This window comes from Harpia harpyja, chromosome 5 (genome assembly GCF_026419915.1).
Source record: "Harpia harpyja isolate bHarHar1 chromosome 5, bHarHar1 primary haplotype, whole genome shotgun sequence".
Taxonomy (NCBI): domain Eukaryota; kingdom Metazoa; phylum Chordata; class Aves; order Accipitriformes; family Accipitridae; genus Harpia; species Harpia harpyja.
Genome location: NC_068944.1, coordinates 6,361,688 through 6,380,203, shown reverse-complemented (window position 1 = coordinate 6,380,203; position 18,516 = coordinate 6,361,688). Strand labels below are relative to the sequence as shown.

At 40.1% G+C, this 18,516-nt stretch overlaps 1 protein-coding gene across 2 annotated transcripts; it reads left to right on the top strand.

Moving 5' to 3' along the window:
- The first annotated feature begins 211 nt into the window (after window positions 1-211).
- FH (fumarate hydratase) lies at window positions 212-18,373 on the top strand. Of its 2 annotated transcripts, none has more exons than XM_052787580.1 (10): window positions 212-365; window positions 5,778-5,912; window positions 6,692-6,802; window positions 9,962-10,138; window positions 11,106-11,288; window positions 12,268-12,433; window positions 14,296-14,499; window positions 15,728-15,855; window positions 17,487-17,640; window positions 18,205-18,373. In XM_052787580.1, the coding sequence occupies exons 1-10, from the start codon at window positions 255-257 to the stop codon at window positions 18,345-18,347; spliced, it is 1,512 nt and encodes a 503-aa protein (XP_052643540.1). In that variant the 5' UTR covers window positions 212-254; the 3' UTR covers window positions 18,348-18,373. The 2 variants fall into 2 exon arrangements, with proteins under 2 accessions (XP_052643540.1, XP_052643541.1); XM_052787581.1 differs by lacking the exon at window positions 212-365 and adding an exon at window positions 3,949-4,083.
- The last annotated feature ends 143 nt before the right edge of the window (window positions 18,374-18,516 follow it).

Here is an 18,516-nt window from a genome sequence, read left to right as displayed (position 1 = left end):
CGGGAAGGGCGCGAGGGGCGGGGCTCAGCCCGGCCGCTGCGCAGGCGCCGCCGCCTGGTCCCGCCCCCGCCGCCTCGGCGGTTCGCCGGCAGCAGCCGATTGGCGCGGAGGAGCCGCTACGGTGATGGACGCCCTTACCGCCTTGACGTTCGTCCGGGGTGGGCCCGCGCTCTCGCTCTCTCTGTCTCTCTCTCCCCTCCCTGCGGCCGGCCCCCCCCCCCCGCCCCGGGCGGTAACTCCCCGCCGCCGTCACCATGCACCGCTCACTCCGCGCCTGCCGCCGCCTCGGCTGCTCCGCCGGCTTCCTCGCCCGTCATCCGCCCCCCTGCGCCGCCCGCTGGAGCCCGCCGCTGCGCTCCGCCATGGTGAGCACCCCGACGGGGGCGGGGGGGGGGGGGGGGGGAGCGGTGACCTCTAACTGCCACAGCCAGCCGCTGCCGACGTGACTCCTCCCCCTTGCGCCCGCCGGCGCTCGCGCCCCTCCGTCCGCCACCGGAGGGGAGAGAGGCCGGGGAGCGGGCGCGCGCGCTGCCTGAGGGAACGGCGGGCACCGGGGGCTTCAGCCCTAACCCCGCCATCCCCTGCCGAGCTTCCGCGGCTCTTTCCCCTCTTCCGCCGGGGAAGCCGCCGGGGCCCGTCCCCGCCCGGCGGCGGAGTGCGCGGTGAGGGCCGGGGCCCGGCTGGTTTCCCGCTGGGCAGCGCTGGCGCAGCCGGTTTTGGAGCCCCGAGGCGGTGTTTGGTCCCAGGGACGGGCTGGTGGGCGTTCGCGGCGGCCGGCTGTCCCGGTGCGCTGCCCGGGGGATGGAGATTGGCGTCGTGAGCACGGCCGTCAGCTGCCTCGGCATGGCCGCGGAGGGGAGGGGTGGCATCCGACCGGGTAGGCGGGAAAGGTGTTGCTGCAGGACCTGCTGTGACAGAGCTGCGGCATGCAGCAGCTTCTTCCACAGAAATTTCAGGTCCTTTCTTAGAGCCGTTGAGGTACAGATAAGACAAAGCTGTGTCCTCGCAGAAGTGGGGCTCTGTGGAAAATCTTTGGGGCTGCCTGAAAACTAGGGGGCTTTCAGCTGAGAACTGCCTGTGAATTCTAGCGGGCATCCTCAGTTGTTCAAGCGCGGTCAGTTGGCTGTCAGGCTGAAACGTGAGTGGAACTTGTTTATTGCACGTGGCTCAAGGCAGAAACGAAAATGCTGTTTGAATTAGGCACTCTGAACCTCAGTACGAACAGCTGGGGTGTTGCACGGAAGCCTCAGTCGCAGGCACGTCTCTGTAAGTTCGCTCCTTAAAACGGGGAGGTAATTTAGACTGCCAGAAGAATTTCCGCAGAAAGTGGGGTGTCTAGGATTCTATTAATTCATTCGTTTACTAAAGTAGTTAGTAAATTTCACTAGGACGGTTTCCAATCTGTGAAACTAAGGTGTAGAAAACAGCATTTAAAAGAACAGGCTTCCCAGTGAGTGAATAAACTGCATGGTGAATGAAACGTACCTGTATAAGAAAACTGGTGTCGGAGCAGACTACGTAACTCAAACCATTGGTCTGTCAGATGGTTCCCTCTTTCATTTTTCTGTTTGTCATCATCCAAGAAAGACATTATAGGTCATGGCCTTCATTTACTTGCTGAAGACCCGGTATTTATGAAAGGCTGCAATCTTACAAAAAACATGTGTTTTGATCTTTGCTGGTCAGAAATATGACCTGTCCTGTAAATAGGCGTTATTAATTGCTTGGGTTTAAACAACAGCCATAGTTATAGCAAAATGTCCCTCAATGAATTTGCAACTCAAGCAGCTGTTGAATTTTTACAGGAAAACTTTATATGTTTTTATTCCAAGGCGACCACCAAAAAATGTACCAACCAGTATTTAAATATAACCCCCCCCACCACCACTTTTTGATGTATGTAGAGATTTTTCAGCAGCAAGAGTTGCTTTGGAACACGTCACGTAGACACAACCAAACGTGCATGTTGTCCTACGGTATGACTATTGTGTTGCCTTAACTTAAGAGCTAAATTGCACAAGATGTTTTAAATGGAGTTGTGGTCATAATGGTCCTTCTTCAGCTGAATGTTGTGAAGTACTTGGTTTTAGTTTCTAAAGAGTAAATTTCAGAATTTGTGACTCAACTGATATTATAAAGGAGAAATGATGTTTAAAAATGGAAACGTTCTTCATCTGGTAAAGGAGAGCAGTTGAACACAAATTCCATTTTCTGCTGGCCTTGAAAGTTTGGTTTTGCCGTGCTAAAAATGATGATTCTTTGAATTGAAATACTTATATCCAAAAGTTGCTGCATCCTTAAATCAGAATGTAATTTTCCACGGGAAGCATTATTGCAGCAGTTCTGCCCTGTGAATCTCTCCAGCGTGTTGTGGTGCAATCAGTTCTAGCTGATTAGTTCCCTGCAACAAGGCAAAAGTACAGTTATATTTGCCTAACTATGTAAGCTTTGGACTATGGGTTCTTGGGATTTTGGAGGGCAGAGTGCACTTTGTCAGGCCTCTCTTAAAAAAAAAAAAATATATATATATAGATTTGTTTTGTAAAGGTGAGGAATAGTAGTTCTGAGTTGAGACTTGCTGTGGCTATGATGGAAACTAAGTGAGCATAGGAGTTTGCCGTAGCCTGTGGCAGAGTTGCTAGGTCTCCTTTTGGCTTCTGTGGCCCACTGGTGGGGGAGTAGAGGGTTGGCGCAAGTGTGCTGCTCTTGTGTCATTTTACAGCAGGTTCCCTAGGTCAGGGAGTGACTGCAGAAAGCGCTTTAGGTAGGGGAACTGGGATCTTTGGCTCAGAAAGCTACTCAAGAGGGTGAGTTCTGTCTAAGGAGTGAGGGAAGCAGGGTTTTCACATAAAAATTCAGGCAGTGACTTCTGTAGGCTGCTACGTTAGTCTGAAGGTAATGTTGAAGTTTAGTTTAGTATGTATGAAAAATATCACTTTGCTTTTTTACCTAATGTCACTTGTTACTCTATTAATCATCAAATGACATTCAGCTTAAAGCACCTTACCCCATTAACTTCACTGGAGCTTGTGAATGTGTGTAACGTGGAATTGGCTAGGAGTGTAGTTTTTCTTTAATAGTAGGATTTTGTTGTTAAAAGGTACTTGTACGAGGAGGCACTGATCCTATTTATCTTTGTTTCATCATTGTTGACATTGGAATTATGTAAGTTTGAGGAATCAATTGTGCAACTGCTAGCTTTTTTGTCTAAAAGGTTACAGGTAGTTTAACTTTTTGATATTGTTTGAGTGTGGATACTTTCAGTGATTGAACCACTGATGAGATCAAGAGCTGAGCTTGGAAATGAATTGGTTCTGCTTATCCAGCTCTAGGGAAAGCTTGACATTGTCTGCCTACTCAAGGCATCCAAATACTAAAAGCAGGGATTTCAAAGATCGTGCATCAATGATCCCTACTGTTGGAATATTAATATGTGCACGTGTACAGTAAGACCCACAAGCATCCCTATTTTTTTGGTAGTAAGATGCTAAAGAAGTGTTGACTATGTTCTGTTTCTTGTTAGCATGTAAATGAACGCTAAGTGACTAAAATTGGATAAAGAGGATTAAAGAACATAAGGGTGGCATACTGGTCCACACTAAGCTTTGTATTCTTATGGGGTCAGTGTCTGGAAGAGGATCAGCCAAAACACAAGGTGTGGGGAGCAGGACAGCAATGCGAGAGCTAACCCTTACTGTTTGTGGGCTGGGCTGCAGTTTCTTTTGGGTCACACGCACCACCGACTCTGCAAGAGCGCCCTAAGCAAGCGGGGCTGGTGTCTCTGGTACGTGACTGCTGGAGTACCTGATGGCAGAGCATCTCCACCTGGCTGGGAATGCTGCTTAGGACAGTGAAAAGGCTGGAACAACCCCTGCCTGCCACCACCGCCTGCAGCTTGCCATCCATGGTGATGCAGACCTGGGCAGGCTGCTGCAGAGTCAGTGTTGCTGAAGAGGCTGTTCTGCCCAATACCCAGCTGTGCTCCTGTCCAAGAAGACCGAGACCCACCAAGCAAGGAGCAAGTAAAACGGACCAAGAAAAGAGAGGAACGGTCTGCCTTCAGAAGTGGACACCTAGGGAAGAGTAAGAACTGTGCAAACATATATCATGCTTTCCTCTTATTCTGACCCAGGCTCTTCATTTTCACATCAGAGGATTTCCTGAGTCTGTGGTTTGTATGATAACCCAATTTAGATCTTTCTTCTGAGTGCTTATCTTGCTTTCCCTCAACTCGTGTGGGCTTCTTGCATCTGCAGCATCAGCTGGCAAGGAGTTTCATCAGTCTGCTACTTGTGTGAAGAGCTGCTTCCTTTTACTTGCTTTGATCCTGACTCCTGCTAGCCTAATGTTACGGTTCCTGTTTCTTGGAAGAGACAGTGAGCAGCTAATACCCATCACCCTTCTACTGATGCTTTTATTGACCTCAGTTTTCCTTCAATCCCCAAGTTGTCTCTTTTCTGAACAAGAAAGTTGGTTGTCTTAAGAAATCTGTTCCTTACCTTTCATCAACTTTATTGCCTGCCTTTGAACTGTTTCCAATAATACGCTTTTTGGGGATGAAAGAACCAAATCTGCACAAGGACTTCAGAGTGTAGATGAACCGTGGTGGCACAGCAGTGTTTCTTTTTGTATCCTCTGCTTTTCTTAATAGTTCCTAACATTTGATTTTCTTCTTTCACGGCACTGCAACACTGACTTGATGCTCTGATAGAGCTTGCCCAAGGACTCACCCCTGAGGGTCATGGTTAGGTCAGAGCCCAGCATTCTGTATGTATATACCCTACCTATGGAGCTGGGATTGTTTTACTCTATCTATGATTAAGAATTACAAAAGACTTCTTCCCCTTCCTGAAGACTCTGCAAGAAGGTAATCTCCTCTTCTGGGGAAGGATGAACACCTTTCTCACAGAAAATGGGACTTTGCTGACCAAGGCGTGGGGAGAGCAAGAGTAAACTGCTCCTGTTTCCTGTCCACTCCCATAATCTTTGTAGAGCTGTATGTGAATGTGATCACATCATCACAAATGAATGGGTTGTTTCACAAAAAGTAAAAAAATTACTTTTTAGTTGGTGTACGTCAGCTAAAATTAACTTACCTCTGGCTGTGTTAGATAATAATAAATGCTAGGTGTATATGTGATACAGAAATACTGCCTTACGAAAATATTGCACAAAATATACCTAGATGCAGTTTCTTTGTATTGCGCAGCTAGGGCAACTGTGTTTCTGGTTTTAGGCTTAAGAAGGTAATTAATTGTCAGTAACTCAGTACTGGATTAGTCAGTTGCTCCTTTCCAGTATTTTATGTCTCGTGCAGTGTGGATTTCAAACAGGGATTCTGTTACATGTATGTTGACTGGGCAGATGCTGCCTGAATTCTTACTGTGCTAGTTCTTCAGTTTGGTTTTAATAAAACACCAGTTCCATAAATTCTAAGATAAGTTACTAATTCTTCGAAAAGAAGAAACCGAGTCTTTCATCAGGATGACGTGTTTCGTACAGTGGGCAGCCGAGGTCTTAAGTCTTGCAGTGCTCCCTTTCACCAGTGGGTCTGCTAGGCTACGCAATGTAATTAGTTGTGACTTTTAGTGAGACAGGTGCTCAAACTAGAGAAGTGTCTTAACTTTGAAGATAATTAGAAGAATACCTATGACTAGCTGCGTGTCTTTGTTCTGTTTTTTTCCCCCTTCTTGCACGTTTTTTCTTAGCTGTATCTGCTTTCAAAAAGGATGTGCTGCTTACCAATGTTTGAAATGCCTTTCTTTCCTTTTCCATAGTCCACTCAAGAGGCTTTTAGGATAGAATATGATACCTTTGGTGAACTGAAGGTCCCAAGCGACAAATACTATGGTGCCCAGACTGTAAGATCTACAATGAACTTCAAGATTGGAGGTGTTTCAGAAAGAATGCCAGTAAGTAATTGAAAGCTCTGTTCGTTTCTTGTCTTTAAGTATGTTTTGGATTTGAGAGCGAATACCTTCTTCTTAGACTTTTGCTGGGAGTATGAGCAACTTTGAATTTTAATTAAAGTTAAAAATTCCTTGGCAAGATATTGTTCTGTGTTAGAAATACTTTTTGTTTTATTTAAATAAATTGAATGTTGCTTTTGAATAATTATTTTACTGTGTTGCTTCACTTTTTTTAACAACCGGGATGAATAGAAATCTATCTTTAATTTTTCTGAAGACAAAAGACTGAATGGAATAGTTTGTTTGCTATAGCTTTATGTAGTTTGTTATTGAAGATGTTTAGTGTAGCTTGAGTTGATATGAAGTTACTTCTTCACGTGTAGCTGTGCATAGAGCATTAGTGTGCACCCGCTTTGTCATGCCCTGGCTTTCTATGTGCTGAAACGTGTGTCAGTTTGCCTTCAAAAAGGCTATTTTAGAAATAGAAACAGTTCTCCTTTTCCGTTCATTTTAATGCTTATAATCTGTTTCGATACACAAAGCATACGTGGACTTACAAAGAAAGGATGAGCTGTGTACTGCTTTCTGTACTGCTTAGATAAATGTTTCTGTTAATGGGACCATAGGTCATGTGATCTGACTGCTCTTTGGTTTGGTTGATGGACTACTGCTGTACTTAAGTTCAGAAGGAGTTTGGTTTAGAACTAGACCTGTGCTATAGTTTCCTAAAATGTCCTTTGGAGAAGAAAAATTACGTATTTAAACTTACTCTTGTGTCTCAGGTTCAAGTTATAAGGGCTTTTGGCATCTTGAAGAGAGCAGCTGCTGAAGTAAATCAAGATTATGGTCTCGACCCAAAGATTGCTAATGCTATTGTAAAGGCAGCAAATGAGGTAGGAACAAACTGTTCAAAATACTAGAACTGCCATTGTATTTTTGTTAAGCTTTTCACCTCTTGCGTTTCTCAAGTTGTCAGAGGAAGGCATTTATTGTTAGTCAATTTTGTTTTTCAGGTTTAGAAATAATTTACTTTACATAATGTTTTACTATTTTACTTCTTACATTTATAGAAATGATAGAATGTTCAAATACATTTTGATACTTAAATTATAAAAAGAATGTAATTTTTCCCCTCTATTAAGACTACTCATTACTTGCATAGTGTTGACTCTTACCAGGTGAACAGTATAAAAATACCTAGGAGGGGAATGGAATGTCTGTTCATTCAGCTAATGTGAAGTCTGACATGCCAAGCAAAGCTTTTTCATTTTGGAAGTCTCCAATCTCTTAAGCAATTGCATTTTGGTAACGTGAAGACCATCTGCAGTCTGAAAAGTTCCTCTGTTACTAGTCTATTTGCTCTTCAGACTTAAGCTTACTAGTAAATCTGTGCTCTTAAAGTATCACTTTTATAGCTAAAGAGGACACGATGTGACACGCAGGCATCTCTTTCTCAGGATAAACGCCACCAAAGTGCACAGAGTTGTGAATGACCATTATTTGAGGTACGGTAATACCAGGTGTGTTGCTTTGTGTAAATCAATAGATACATTTATCTAGAAGCATTGTTTTACAGAGCTTTCTTCTTCTGACTAGCTTCAGAATATTTCAGTGTTTGTAGAAGGCCTTATCCTCTCTCTACCAGCTGTAGCACCGTAAGTCCCAAGAGCTCTGGAGAACTCCAGAATATGTGCAGTCTCTTCTTGTGGTTTCTAGGGTTCTCCTAGTTACAGGTGGATCAGAAGTTTTGGTGGCTAAATGCTACTTAGTTTAGGTTCATGGGTTCTGGAAGTTGTTTGGGGCTTTTTTGTTGTGTTTTAAAAACACCCATGCAGCGCTATCCTTTCCCTTACCTCCAAAATAATTTTCTAATATAACTGAAAAAGAAAGATACGGCAAGGAATCAAGTTACTCTCGGAGGTGGGAACTTTGCCCCTGTATAATATGGGAAATACGTAAGATCCTTTCCTGAAAAGCATGATGTCGTGGTTTAACCCCAGCCAGCAACTAAGCACCACACAGCTGCTCGCTCACTCACTGCCCCCCAGTGGGATGGGGGAGACAATCGGAAGGAGAAAGGTAAAACTCATGGGTTGAGATAAGAACAGTTTAATAGAACAGAAAGGAAGAAACTAATAATGATAATAATAATAATATTATGACAATAACAATAATAAAAGAATTGGAATATACAAAACAAGTGATGCACAATGCAATTGGTCGCTACTTACCAACCAATGCCCGGTCAGTTCCCGAGCAGCAATCCACCCCCAGGCCAGATCCCCCCAGTTTATATACTAGGCATGCCATCACATGATATAGAATGTTTTTTTGGCCACTTTGGGTCAGCTGTCCTGGCTGTGTCCCCTCGCAACTTCTTGTGCCCCTCCAGCCTTCTTGCTGGCTGAGCATGAGAAGCTGAAAAATCCTTGACTTAGTCTAAATATTACTTAACACACTGATGTTTTCAGTTGTTCTTATCAACATTCTTCTCATACTGAGTCCAAGACATAACACTATACTAGCTACTAGGAAGAAAATTAACTCTACCCCAGCCAAAACCAGGACACATGATTCCAGGAGGACTGATGTATCTTCATAATCTGGAGATAGTTATCTAGCCTCCAAGTTGTGACAACAGATCCTTTGCTTTGTGTTCTCGACTTTTCTGAGGCTGATATGCATGGGGGTGATACTTCTGAGCACAGATTTTGATACTATCACAAATACACATTTTGAAAAATCTGTAAATGCATATAAGGTTCGGCAGGCTCAAAAAAATACAGATCGAACAGGACAGTATTTGTACCTGTTGTTCTGTTTTGATTTGAGATGGTAGTTGTTATAGCCTACCTACAGAAGATGTAAGTTGGTATAGCAATTTTTCGCTGATCAGGACTTTGTTCCCATGGGTAATCAGCAAGTCAATACCTGTGAATCTTTTTAAGTCCATGTGATGCTCTTACTTGTTTATATGTGTAACATACTCAGTCACACTTGAGGTACAGTAAAGACAGTCACAAGTCCCTTATAGGTACCTCTCAATATAAAGCCATGTAGGTCCAGGGCAGTATTAGGGAAAGCAGGACTTACAGGAAGAAGGTGTTTGATACCAGCAACCATCTGCCGACTCATTTTGTTGATGCAAAATCTGATGTCTGCAGGTGTAAGAGATCTGGAACTTCCTGGTATGAAACTTATTTCCGGAGACATTTCAGAATCCAATTATACAAATACCATGTACTGCATGTTGCATGACAGATGGCCTTTGGCAAAAACACCTTCTCTGGGGGACTGTTTCCCATAAGGAATGGACTTCTGAATGCCTCTAATTCAAATTGTTATATAGTTGTGATCAGTGTTCATGATGAAACTGTGCTGCTGTTGAACTTGATTTCCTAGGAGAAAGCAGTGCACCCATGCTGATCAGGAGTTTGTAAACAGATAAGCACTGTCTGAAAACTGATGTTTCTGACACCCAAAGGATGGTCATGTCCCAAGGAGACATAACACTGAATCAGTACCCTGAAGCACCTTATGTGCTCTGCTTGAGAAACTATTTAAGGTATTTTCCTTCCCCAGGAGATCTTACTGACCTGAACAAATAACTGTGGCAGGGAGAACCAGCACGTACTGCCTCTAGTCCTACCCAGGAGGATTAGAATCCACATTGCTTTAAAATTTGGGAAGGGGAGGGATGTTTTTGGACTTACACAATCATCTGCATTGTTTGGGAAACACAAGATACAACCTAAAAGACCTTTTAAAAATGTTTTATTTCTATGACTGTAGAACATGAAATCAAATTTTATATTTCTCTTGTGTTTCAGAATTCAGCATCTTCAAAAAGCATAGCAAAAGTTTTTTGCCCTTTTAATATCTGGTATTACATCAAATTCTCAATTATTCTGGTATAAATTCACAATTGTATGTATATTTACAAGTATAATGGAGAACATTATTTGAATTATAGCTAGAAAATTCTCAAGTTTATGCTTTTTAATTGTTTTTGTTCCAGTAGAACAACTTTTCTCTGTCTTTTTCCATTATAGGTAGCTGAAGGAAAATTAAATGATCACTTTCCATTGGTGGTGTGGCAGACTGGTTCTGGAACTCAGACCAATATGAATGTCAATGAAGTCATCAGCAATAGAGCCATTGAGATAATGGGGGGCAAACTGGGGAGCAAAACCCCAGTACATCCGAATGATCATGTTAACAAAAGCCAGGTCGCTATACTTACATTATACTTCCTTTAATGTCAAAAGTATTTTTTTTGGAATTGTGAATTTTGAATTGTCTTATAGCACTGTTTAGATTTAAAAAAAAAAAGGGGGGGGGGATTTTTTGCACAGCTTTGGAAACAATTTTCCAGGTTTTACAGTTTAAATGAACTTTAAAATCTTAGTCAGTGACAGTATGAGCTTTTTAGATTAAAAATTTTGAACTCATTCATGACATGAATTCATACATGATGTAGCGGGCAGAGGTGGCCTGGTGACAACCGCTGCTACTACAGGCAGTCTTAAAGAAGTTAAATAGAGATCCAGTTTCTAAAGGTTGGATGCTCACAACTGTTATCTCCATAATGCATTGCGTAAAGCATGTAGAAAGAATAATAAAACGTCTGAAGTCCTGTAATGGGTAAATGAAATATCCATTTCATTTTTTTTCCCCCAAAGATCACGGTAGACGTTTTTATTGTACTTTGCTCTTAATATTTTCTTCAGATTAGCGGAAGTTTAAGCCACTGACTTGGTTGTATCGCTTCCTGATATTTTGTTCTTACTCAGTATCCTGGGAATGGATTTAACATTACCAAAGCAACACATAGGTGTTTTAAAGCCACCTACAATTGCTTTGACATCATCCATCCATTTGTTACCTGTCTCTCGTACATACTTTAACAAGTCTTTTTCTTTTTTGGTCCCAATGTTGTTGTGAGTAGTCTACTCACGTAGTTAACTTTCTGTGGGTATAGTTATAAAAAGTGGCCTTTATCAATAAGGTGCTGGACTGGAGTTTAGCAGATTTGATTATTCCTGCAGATTGACTTGTGGAACACTGCTAAGTTGCTTACTCTTAGTTTAGTTTCTTCATGTTTATAAAATAAAGAGAATAAAGCCATATGTGTACATCTTGCAGCAACAATGGTGAGAAAAGCTTGTAAATAAATTTCTTGAACTTCCTTCACAGAGTTCAAATGACACTTTCCCAACGGCAATGCATATTGCTGCTGCCCAGGAGGTTAATGAGGTGTTGTTACCTGGCCTAAAGAAGCTACAGAATGCACTCGAAGCAAAATCCAAAGAGTTTTCCCAAATCATAAAAATAGGGCGCACTCATACACAAGATGCTGTTCCACTTACGCTTGGACAGGTAAAAAAAAAAAATAATTATGCATTTGTTTGAAAAAGTCTTGTAAATATATCTGAGGAACCTGAGGCAAACTTGAGGAAGCCTAAATTATGTTGATAGCTTAAGAGAAATAATAGGAAACTGGCTGAATCTTAGTCAGGGTATTTTCATCTTGGATTTTGCTGGATGCTGTAGTCTAATTACTGCATCATAAATTTTCTTAGTTTTTTCCAGGTGTGTTTTACTTCTAACAGTAGTAAGATATAAATGATTTTTAAATCCTGTTCCATTACCAAATAACATGATGCGATATTTCTATTACTCTGACATTGGAAGGAAGAAGGTAATTAGTCTCTAATCTGTAAGCTTATATAAAAGAGGTTTTGCCAACACACAAGGCTACTAAGTATTTTGAATTAAAATCTTTGATATATGATCGTGTGTGTGTATATATATATGTTTATATATATATGATAGGAAATCTTTGTTGTCATATTGTAAAGAATGGCTAATATTACATTAATCTGGTAATGAATTAACTTAAACCAAACGGATGAAAATCCATGTAAAATTTATGGTTTTTTTCCAAGAATGCACAGGTGGGTTTTTTACTAACCAAAATTAAGTGAAAAAAGCCCAGGATCTGTTTCTCTAATTGTACCTTCGGAACGTTAATTTAATCTGAGAGCTGATTTACCTTGGATTCGGATGCTGCTGAGTACACAACTGAGATAAAAGACAAGAGAAAGATGCATTGTGAATACGTTTTTATATGTTAGGTTGTTTATGTGAAGTTGTTCGTACTGTGAGAGCAGTCTTCTAATACGTGTAAATTTTCCCTCTTAATGAGAACATGGTAAGATTTAGCATCTGTGCGAAGTTCAGTGGCTTTAGGTTTTTAAAGAAATTAGTCCAATTGTGTTAAAAACCTAAATAATTCTAGGTGCTTATTCTTGGTGGTTGTCTTTGTTCCTTTATTTTGTCCTCCTTTCTTTCAAAGGAATTCAGTGGCTATGTGCAACAAATTAAATACGGTGTGGCTAGGATTGAGTCAACCATGCCAAGAGTGTATCAGCTGGCAGCTGGCGGGACTGCAGTTGGTACAGGATTAAACACAAGAATTGGCTTTGCTGAGAAAGTTGCTGCTAAAGTGGCTGAACTGACAGGTGAGGAATGATATTTCAGAGTTACCAGTAAAGCAATATATGTAACACGCACCCAAATTCAAACTAAATCTTTCAGTTTCCATACTTCTCGTAAGCTTCTCAAATTGTCTTTGTGTTTTAACATGAAACTTTGTTAATGCTGTATTTTATATGCCTTATACTTAGGGTTTTTCCTGGAATGTATTTTTGTAGTTACACCCGATGCATTGACAGTGACTGAAATTACCACGTTTTTCTTAGCAAGGCTTATTGGAGATGGATATAGTTTCAAACTTCTATTATTAGTCCAGCTTCTGTCTTGATGGCTGCTCCTCTGACTTGCTTAATCTACAGTGACTTGGCACAAAAGAAGAAGAAAAAGACCTCCCAAAGCCAGTACATTTTTTCATGTGAAAGTAAAAGTTAGCTGTCTGATTTTTGATGCTGTCTTTATAGATCTTAAAGCTTAGTTTACAGAACTACTGAGTTTTTTGACCTGTGAACCAGTTCTTCTGTGTCACAGTATCAGTTTTAAAAATGCCCCCAAGATGGATGCATGTATCTTTCACTTAAGTTTGCTGTAAAACCTGAAACTGCTTATCAGCAGTATTTTTTTTTTTAATGGATCAATTATTCACCATCTCACAGATGGTCAAGATTTTCTTGTACCCTGACAGGCAAGAAGTAACTTGTCATAAGCAACAGCAGCTGCGAAGCAGTACAGGGCTTGTTTTGGTGCTTGAAGAAGCCATGGGTGGTGTTAGGAAGCTGTCCCATCTTAACGCTTGTTAGGTGTACCATATGGGCAGATTGTACAAGTTTAAAACAAGTATGGCAGACTACTGGAAGTTCTACGTGTTCTTATAGGGGAATTTTATTGGCAAGGGCAAAATGGAAAGATTGGAATGATATCTGCAACTGAGAAGGCAGCTATGCAATTCAGAAGCCCATGCAAATTGGGTGGGATTTCGTGTTTGGCAGCAACTGCGAAACATAGTAGAAATTCTGCTATTTCTCTAGCAAAGGTGTTATGCTACTCTTCTTAAAACTGGCAGTGTAAGCTCAGACCAGTAGTTTTGTGGGGCAGAAGTCCAGCGCACAGTCAGCATCCCTGTGCACATCCTTAGTGATGTCCATTACCACTAATAAAACTCTGCTGAGAATTTTCTTCCAGGGCAAAGCCCAGAAGAAATGTTTTTCGTGTTGGAACCTAGCCTTAAATCTCAGGCATTTAATTAACGTAAACAGAGCTGTTGCCTCCATTGATCCTGTGCTCTTGCTGTTGGCAGCAGTTGCAGGCATCCTCCTGGGTCTGAATCAGCTTTCACATGTTCTCTCTGGTTTGTTGTTCTCTTCCAGTGCTGATACTTGGATGCATCTTTTTTTCTTTAAGTAGCTAATTCCATTGTGATTACTTTTTATTTATCCTGATGTCTGCGCTGTGCCGCAAAACCCTCTATTTTCATAAGTGAGAGAAAGCATCACAACAATTGGCAATCTAAAGAATCTAACTTGATTTAATGGAAGAAATACATAAGTTTGGGCTAACTTGTAACAGATTATTGACATTCACAAAATATTGTGGTGCAAAGCAATGTTCAGTATGCAACACAGTATGAAAGTTTGAAAATTATACCTTTCTTGTGGGTACATGCTCAGATTTCATATTCTTCCGTATTTTAGTGACTTTTATTGTGTTTTTTGTATTGAATTTAATCTATTGTAAGAAATATGTTTGTGTGGAAAGGTGTGGAGAAGAGAGAGAACCTTACAGCGTTACTAATTTTTCTTACTTTTATTCAGCTAATTATGTGTTTGATTATCTGGTTTATATCTGCAAGGAAGTGCCTCACAGGTTTAATATTTCCCCCACCTCCCTGTAGGTTTGCCTTTTGTCACTGCTCCAAATAAGTTTGAAGCTCTTGCGGCTCATGACGCTCTAGTTGAACTCAGTGGAGCTATGAACACAGTGGCATGTAGTCTGATGAAAATAGCTAATGATATTCGTTTCCTGGGTTCTGGACCACGCTCTGGACTAGGAGAACTCATCCTGCCTGAAAATGAACCAGGAAGCAGCATTATGCCAGGTACAGAGAAAACATACGGAGAAAAATTGCCTGTTTCTTTTGTTTTGAACCACTAACTCTTAACAGATACTTACCAAACACCACCACAAATGTCAGAAAGCCCATGATTCAACACTCGTGTCAGTTTTTATCTTCTGCCATATTTTACCAAAATTTGTGTTCATAGAAATGCTTGCTTGCACAGCTCTGTGTTGGCAAGTATGTGGGGGAGAGTAGCATCTGCAAACATATGACTTTATTAATACAAGCATACTTCTCAAAACCTTCTTTTAGAATTGCAAGATCTCTACAATTGTTATGTAAAGGCTTTTCTGAAACAAGCTTTAAATGATTAATCTACGAATTGTAACAATATTGTGATGTAAATTGACTTCTGTCTTTACTTCCTAGCATGAATAGTGTTATGTACTCACATTTTCCCTTCTGCAATGATCCCATTGTATGGTAGGATAAGAAAGGAAGGAATAATATTAGTAATCATTCCTTGCCTCTCTCCTAAAAAAGTATGTGTATGTGAATATTGCACATCCAAAACTATTCTAAGCATATTCTTCCTGTATGATAAATTGTAAAAGCAGCGGGTCGTGAGCATATCTGGCTTTAAAAAAAGCAGATAATGAATGTTCTTATTAGGATTATTTCTAGAAATGAAATCGACTATGAAACTTCCTTGTTAGGAGGCCACTAATTTTTGTTGTTTTTTTCCTGACAAAGTAAACATAGTGTACTAATTTTATTACAAAGTAATTCTAACAAATTAGTAGTACTTTACCAAATCTCAGTCAACTTAAGAAATGATTTACCAGAAATGCCTACTTGCACAAGTAAAGACAGGTTATAATCTCTTGGCTATTAAGAACTGTGGTAATTAACACCTGCTTAGCTCATGCACATTTGATCCAGTTCACAAAAGCCTTAGTAGATTGCTGAAGCATCCATAGCTGTCTTAAAAATCCTGGCTGAATTAGTAGACTAGTACAGTCAATTTAGTATCAGTTATCGAAATTATTTCTTTTCTGTGGAGCACAGATACAGATGAGTAAGACGTGTTATCTCCTATAAAACATCTTCTGTTGAATGGGATTTGGTAAATGAGGAAACTACTGGTTTTTGGTTGGTGGGTCGGCTTTTGGGTTTTTTGGTTGGGTTTTTTTGTTTGTTTGTTTGTTTGTTTTTTTCCCTTCCTCCTCCTTCTTTGGTAACCTTTTTCTCTCCCTTCCACAACCAGGAAAAGTGAATCCTACCCAGTGTGAAGCTGTAACCATGGTGGCAGCCCAAGTTATGGGAAACCATGTTGCTGTTACTGTAGGAGGTAGCAATGGACACTTTGAACTGAATGTTTTTAAGCCCATGATGGTAAGTTCATAGAGTTTTTTAAATACCTAGGACTTTTGAAATCATTGTTGGTACAATCAGATAACTCATGGGAAAAAACCTCAGTGAATATTTTGGTCAATATCAGCACCAGAGAAGCTAATAAATTGTGAGAACAAATTTTATTCTTTTGTATGGTAAGTCTCTGTTATTTTGACAGGCAGTCTTTTTTATGTGAAACTATCTTATGCAGATTAGCTTTTATCTTAACAATGTATGCTTATCATCAGTCTACAGAAGTAGGGAGAGAGGAACACAAACTGAGGCAAAATTTTTTCCAAAGCCAGAGAGAATTTGGTGTTTTAGCTAGAAATGAGGATTTGTTTTTCCTTAGCAACTATCTGTTACTAATTTCTGTTCCTGCTGAATACCAAAGGATTACATGCTTTTGGTGAGTGAGTCATGTAAAATTGTAAATGATTAGTCTTAAAATTCAATATTTAAAATAATGTCTGCCTTCTACAGTGTGAGCAGGACACATCAAGACACATACTGCTGCTTCTGTATGTTTAATTTTAAAAAGTCAAGTTAATTGAGTGTTACAAATCACCTTGTACTGAAATTTGGATGTTTTGACACCAAGTCCTAATTCTTATTTTCTTCTTTGGGCTATCTACTTTTTTGTTTGTTTGTTTTTCTTAAAACCAATCAAGAAGGAAAAAATAAACAGAGGAGAAATTGAGGAAAAGAATATAAACAAAAGCATCAAATCAGAAGATTGTGGAGAACTGTGTATAAGATGTTGAAGGAATAATATAGAGGTTAGGGTAGGGGTGATAGTTTAAAAAGAATTAAGGTGGCTTGCAGAAAAGATCCTAAATAGAAATAAAAGGAAAGTTTTTGAGTTTTTGTTGTCTTGTTGTAAGAGGCACAAAGGAAGCAGCATGTCATATGTTACTTTTCTGCACAGCCTGTACTGACTGATATGGCTTTTTTGTTATGCTTATTAGAAATGATTGAAAGAAAATTGAAATTTTATAATAAAATCAGTATTTGTCTCTTCCTTACTGTGTCTGCTTAGGGTAATCATTTTTTTTCTGCTGATCTGAACATACTTCTTCTAAGTGTATAGCACCTGGTTTTGAAGAAGAAAAAAAAAAAAATCATATTGAACAGCCAAGAGATGTACCTAGCAGAAGATAAATTTTGATAGAAACAGACACCTTTCTAAAAAAAGAAAAAAACAAACCAACAGTGGCATGTTATGGATTGTCAAAGTAGAGGACTAATGCCAGACATTATTGTACTTTGTATTTTTAGATGTCCTCTCATGATTATTACCTGAGGGGGAAAATGATAGTGAATCAAATGCCTTTGTGGATTTTTTACTTGGTTATTTGTGAACTGTTATGACAAAATGATTATACATACTGGGTCGTCTTTATGCAAGAGTTCTGCTATTGAGTGCTTCTCACAAATTCCTTTAAATAGAAGTGGCTGAGCTTACCCTGCTGAAGTAGGAGGGTGTACTATTTACTGTACTTCTTTTCTACAAATAGCCTGATAAGGAAGTGGATATTGCAAGCGCGGCAGTGGTTATGAACAAAAGTGCCAGACTGTACAGCTATTAGTGTCAGAATATAATAGTTGGTATTTCTTTCTTTTTTTGTTAGATTAAAAATGTTTTAAACTCTGCAAGACTTCTTGGAGATGTTTGTGTTTCTTTCACTGACAACTGTGTAGTTGGAATCCAAGCCAACACGGACAGGATCAACAAACTTATGAGTGAATCTCTGATGTTGGTAACAGCACTGAACCCACATATAGGTAGGTTTAAGGCTCAGAAACTTCTCAAAACATTATACTGAAATATTTTGCAGTAAAGTTATTTTGCGCACATTATTCGTATTGTCACAGTGTTTAGGAGACCAAGTCATGGCTCAGGCCAAAAGTTAATTTATGTTAACATCACCAACTGCTATTACTGTTGAAAAAGATGTGTCCTGCTTGCAGTGGCCATACCAGTGCATTATAAAAATAATTCTGATGAGAGTCAAAGAGAGAGGAGATTGGGAGAATCTGTGTACCTGTCATCCTGATCTGACTGCTAATAATAATAATGAAAAGCGAAAGATTACTATACGGGACTTTTTTTTCCTAAAGAGAAAGTCACATTTGATCTAAATGCATTAAGGCAGAATAACAGAATTTACCTTCACTTTAAGTAAGGAGTTGGTGTAAATGTTTGGCGTGCGTTTACTGCGAGTTAAGCAGTAGTGGCAGCATCCAGCAAATTAATTCTCCGAAGGCCAAACGTCCCACTTTTTTCTCACCTCTAACAAATCTTCTGCAACTGCAAATGGCTAACTTGTTCGTTTTGTTTTCTTACAGGATACGACAAAGCAGCTAAGATTGCCAAAACTGCACACAAAGAAGGGACAACGTTAAAAGAAGCCGCTCTAAAGCTGGGATTCCTTACGTCGGACCAGTTTGATCAGTGGGTGAAGCCTAAAGACATGTTAGGTCCTCAGTAACTTCTGTGTGGGGAAAAAAAAAAAGACGTGTTCTTAACACGAAAAATAAATAAGTACAATATGCTTTTGTTTCACGTGTTTTTGTGGTTGTTACTTTTTAACAGATTGTGTGAACTGATCTTATGGGGGACGATTCTACAGCTACGGTTTTTTTATATTGGAAAATAAT